The 5,333-nt window shown below is 41.0% G+C and overlaps 1 protein-coding gene across 1 annotated transcript; it reads left to right on the top strand.

Moving 5' to 3' along the window:
- Positions 1-3,417: 3,417 nt before the first annotated feature.
- Positions 3,418-5,333, top strand: LOC122551303 (gamma-crystallin S-1-like). Its single transcript, XM_043693010.1, has 3 exons — positions 3,418-3,441; positions 3,532-3,774; positions 4,990-5,333. Exons 1-3 carry the CDS (start codon positions 3,433-3,435, stop codon positions 5,263-5,265), a joined length of 528 nt encoding a protein of 175 aa, XP_043548945.1. The 5' UTR covers positions 3,418-3,432; the 3' UTR covers positions 5,266-5,333.

Here is a 5,333-nt window from a genome sequence, read left to right as displayed (position 1 = left end):
TGGTAAGGTCCTAGGGAGTGTTGCTGAACAAAGAGACCTTGGAGTGCAGGTTCATGGCTCCTTGAAAGTAGAGTCGTTAGGATAATGAAGAAGGCGTTTGGTATTTTTCCTTTATTGGTCAGAGTATTGAGTACAAGAGTTGGGAGGTCATGTTGTGGCTGTACAGGACATTGGTTAGACCACTGTTAGAATATTGCATGCATTTCTGGTCTCCTTCCTATCAGAAAGATGTTGTGAAACTTGAAAGGGTTCAGAAAAGATTTACAAGGATGTTGCCAGGGTTGGAGGATCTGAGCGACAGGGGAGAGGCTGAACAGGCTGGGGCTGTTTTCCTTGGAGCGTCGGAGTCTGAGGGGTGACCGTATAGAGATTTACAAAATTATGAGGGGCATGGATAGGATAAATAGGCAAGGTCTTTTCCCCCTGGGGTCGGGGAGTCCAGAACTAGAGGGCATAGGTTTAAGGTGAAAGAGGAAAAATATAAAAGGCAACTTTTTCACGTAGAGGGTGGTATGTGTATGGAATAAGCTGCCAGAAGATGTGGTGGAGGCTGGTAGAATTGCAACATTTAAGAGGCATTTGGATGGGTATATGAATAGGACGGGTTTGGAGGGGTATGGGCTGAGTGCTGGCAGGTGGGACTAGATTGGGTCGGCATGGACAGGTTGGACCGAAGGGTCTGTTTCCATGCTGTACATTTCTATGACTCTAAGTAGCTTAAATGAAGAGATCTGAACGAACTTTTGAGAGCAAATTTCAGACGTAGGCCTTTGTGCTTGATGGCATGGCTGCCATTTATAGAATGATCACAACCTGGAATATTCAAGAGACCAGAACTGACTGAGTAGAGATATTTAGGAGGTAGTTGGGCAAGGCAAGATTACAGAGATATAGAAGTGTGAGGCTTTTGAGGAATTTGAAAAGAAGTGTGAAAATTTTGATAAAATAAAAGTATCGAAGATGTTTGAGATCTGAAAAGTATATAGCAAGTGCTGGAGAAACCCAGATTTTTGGCTGATCTCAGATATCCAGCTGGTGCAAAGTGGGAAGCCAGCCAGGATCATATTGTGATAGCCAAGTCCAGGGGATAACAAGGCGGAAGGGTTTTAGTAGCAGATCATAAAAAATTATTGAATAGTTACAGAACCTAAGGAGGACATTCAGCCCATGGTAACCATGCCGGCTTTCTGCTCGTACAGCTCAGTGAGTTTAGATTTCTCCTTTTCCTTATCTTCCTGCAATATATCTGATCGGGCTGTCCATGGCTGAGGCAGCACCAGATGGCTGAAAGTGGTTCACAGTTGACATGAAATAGTTGAGGAAGATTGTTAGCTGAAACAGCAGCTTGCACAGTTGGCTGTTTCAAGTCAAACTTTAAGCTGGAGTAATTAGATGCTTTCATAGAAGGACTATATCCAAGGTTATGAGACTACAATATAACACAAAAGGTCTTGTGAAATGCATACAGACGGGTCCTGTTGAATAAGAAGTGAAAATGCAACTGCTGCTTATATGGAGACAGTTTGATAAAGGAACATCCTTGAGAAATGCTGATACAAACCTCATTACTCAACTGGTTCAAAGTCTGATATTGATAATGGGATGGGCGTCTGACCCACATCAGTTAAGACCCATATTTGTAGCCACAGGTTATATATAAAACACAAAGTTTTAAGTATATAGGCCTAATGGATTTAACTGCACTGTTTAGAATATTCAGTCTAAGGCAGATAGGAAAAGACCCTTGCAATGAGTATGGGAGTATTGAATAACTGGGGATGTCCTGACTATGGAGGGAGAGCATCAAAGGTTTATCAGACTGACTCCTGTGACAGCAGGACTGATGTATGAAGGGAGACTGGATTGGTTAGGACTATGTACACTGGAGTTTAGCACAATTATAGGGGGAGCTTGGAGAATCCCACAAAATTCTAACAGGAATTGACAGAAGACACCCGATGATCAGGAAATCCAGAACCAGTCTGAGGATACCAGGCTGGCCATTTAGGACTGAGGAGGAGTCCAAAAAGGGAGAGTCTGGGCCCTTTCTACTCGATGTAATGTTACCAAGACACAAACAAGACAGGTTTATATGGGGGTGGGGGTGGGAGGGAAAGTGGGGAGGAGGGAGCAGAAAGTGGAGAATGTAAGAAAATGAAGAACAAACATTATGTCTTGCCTACTTTCCCCTCAATAGGGAGGACCCATTCCCTCCCTTTAGCACCTTAATGAAGTTGGATTTCACTCCTCCTTTTCTCTTTCACCACCCGTTAGCAAACCCATTATTTTTTGTATCAGGCCCGCACACCATTTTTCCCTTCATCCCTTCTCCGCTACTGTCAAAGTGTCTTTTCAAAATATCCCAAAGCCATTCTGTTCTGAAGAAGAGTCAGATTCAACTAAAAACATTATCACTGTGTTGAACTCTACAGAACTTTGAGTTTATCCAGCATTTTCTGTGTTTGCTTCAAATTTCCAGCACCACAGTAATTTGGATTAATTATACAGGATCGTGCTGGACTGGATAATTCTTTCAAAAACCTGAGCAGGCACAAAGAGATGAATGATCATGATCCACACCAGAGGTTTCAATGATTAAACAATTCAAAATGGTGCCAGATCGTGGTAACAGTGGAAAAGCTTTTCACTGTGTTTTACTGTTTTCTCACTATAAAACATGTGACAATAAAATCATTCATTCACTCATTCATTCATGTATCTTTTCTCCTTGATTTTCTTTTCATAACCACAAAAGAGTCCATCTCCCCTTCCCCTCTGCTTACTGCACCCATATGGTTTCAGCAAAACTGAAATTTAGAACTAAATGAAAGATAATATATAACAATAGGACACTCATTAATACATGAAAATGGGTATGGACTGTAATCAGTTTTAACAAACATCACTCCTCAACATTGCATTATAATTTCACCATGCAATCATACTCAATGATAAATGCTTAAGGTCTATGGAGCACAATTAGAAAACTAAATGTACTGTGAGTTATAAATCAGCAATTGCATATATCACTTTGTAAAGCAATCACTTCCAGAAATGTGCATCCACACCTTAACCAAATTTGGAGTCAGCTTTAGTCATGACACTGACCTTTTGGAAATTGAGCTGGGCAATTAGGTAATGGGAACTGTTCGAGAGTTTCTATGCAGATATAGCATTGGGAATGTAACCCATTGTTATCTTCTTCACACAATTAAAATCATATGGAGGCAGAATGCAACCGGTGACATACAAATGCCTTAAAATATTTTTTCAAACAGTAAGTGCATATGTCATGAGTTTTGTGGCTTTTGTTCTGTTGTAATCATTAAAATAACAAGTCTTGCCTAGGGGATATTTTTGTCCAGCCTATAAATACTAAGCTGTGTGTAGCAGTGACACATTCGCTCAGTTACTCAGCAAACAGAGCTCAAAATGGGAAAGGCAAGAGAGATTTAAGAATTTGTTTGGAATTGTTCATTATATACCTCCTAGCTTGACAAGATTATAACACAAATCTATCTCTTTCCACAGATCATCTTTTACGAGGACAGGAACTTCCAGGGGCAGCACTATGAGTGTAGCAGTGACTGTGCCGACCTGTCCCCTTACTTCAACCACTGTAACTCCATCCGTGTTGAGAGTGACTGGTGGGTGCTGTATGAGAAACCCAATTACATGGGATACCAGTATGTTCTGACCAGGGGAGAGTATCCTGACTACCAGCGCTGGATGGGATTCAATGACTGTGTCAGGTCATGTCGCTCCTACCCACATGTGAGTCATAAAGTCATTGTCTTTACAGACAAAATGAACAGGTCAATCAATTTATGCTTGTAATTGTTGGTTTCTTTTTCCTTTATGGATTGAATCAAAGCTATTCCAATTGTTTTGCATTCCCACTTTCCCTTCATCAAATTCTTCATCATTCATCCAAATTCGAAAGTTGTAAGTTTTAATTGTTTGTCAATGCCATATCATTCACAATAACAATTCCTCAGGACTGACCTGATTTATTGCTGTAACTTTTGCGAGAAATCAATGGAACTGCTGGATACACTGATCGGGGAATGGGCAGATTTCCATTCATCCTCCATAGAAAACACAGGGACCAGTCAAAACAATCTCTGAGCAAGGAGAAAGTAAGGACTGCAGATGCTGGAGATCAGAGCCGAGAGTGTGGTGCTGGAAAAGCACAGCAGGTCAGGCAGCATCCAAGGAGCAGGAGAATTGAACTTTCGGGCATAAGCCCTTCTCCTGCTCCTTGGATTATGCGTGGTCTGCTCTGCTTTTCCAGCACCACAATCTCTGAGCAAGCCCCGAGTAAAATGATCCTTAAAATAAAGAAATAGTTTGCCTGAATATTTAAATTAATCAAGATTTGGAAACCTGTTTGAAATCTGACTTGAATGATTCCAGTCTTCAAACGTTTGATTGATAGAGATAACATGACATTTTGAGCAACTTGCCACAAAATACTGCATGGACAAGGGCCCCAGACTTTCTTTTACTTCACTCCTAAGTAGTGCAGCCAAGAGTAACTCACTACACACCACACGGGGATTTAGGTGACAGATCAGCCAAGATCTCATGAAATGTTTGAAGAGATTCAAAGGGTTGAGTCCTTTCACTGTCTTCCCATTAAATGTGAATAATCAGCGGAATATCAAATCAATATTCAGATACCACATGCTGGTTTCCACTTCTCACAGTTGTCTTGAGTAGAATTTCAATTCAAAATGCTGCGGCTCTTACATTTGAGGACGAAAACTGATACCATACTGCTGAACATCCATGAAAACCAAAAAAGTGTTGAACATATACGATAGTCCTTCCCATATTTAGAAGCAAAAAAGACTGCTTAATGCTTTGGGTGGAGAATTTTCATCAAAATGGCAGCCAATTTTACAAGCATAACGCAACTACTTTACAATTTTTTTTCATAGATACAATTATAGCTGCTTCACGATGTTTCATTTCTCTCTATTCCAGTACCGAGGAGGCTCTTACAGAATGAGGATTTATGAGAGGCCTGACTTTGGAGGACAGATGATGGAATTCATGGATGACTGTCCATCTGTCTACGATCGTTTCCGTTACCGTGACATCCACTCCTGCCATGTGATGGACGGTTACTGGACCTTCTATGAACATCCCAACTACAGAGGGCGACAGTACTTCATGAGGCCCGGTGAATACAGGAGATACAGTGACTGGGGAGGCTACAGCTCAACTATCGGATCTTTCAGGCGCATGAGGGATTTCTAGATTGCTCTTGATAAATATGATTTTATTTTGCTGAATATTCTTAAAAATAATAAACATTCTGAACTTCA

Source organism: Chiloscyllium plagiosum, chromosome 7 (assembly GCF_004010195.1).
Source record: "Chiloscyllium plagiosum isolate BGI_BamShark_2017 chromosome 7, ASM401019v2, whole genome shotgun sequence".
Classification (NCBI taxonomy): domain Eukaryota; kingdom Metazoa; phylum Chordata; class Chondrichthyes; order Orectolobiformes; family Hemiscylliidae; genus Chiloscyllium; species Chiloscyllium plagiosum.
Note: the sequence above shows the minus strand (reverse complement) of the source record. Positions and strands in the feature narration are given on the sequence as shown.

What these genes read in the sequence shown, in the direction of transcription:
- LOC122551303 (XM_043693010.1), top strand. An exon ending in CATGTCGCTCCTACCCACAT is followed by an intron (nt 3,775 to 4,989) that starts GTGAGTCATAAA and finishes TCTCTATTCCAG; the next exon opens with TACCGAGGAGGCTCTTACAG.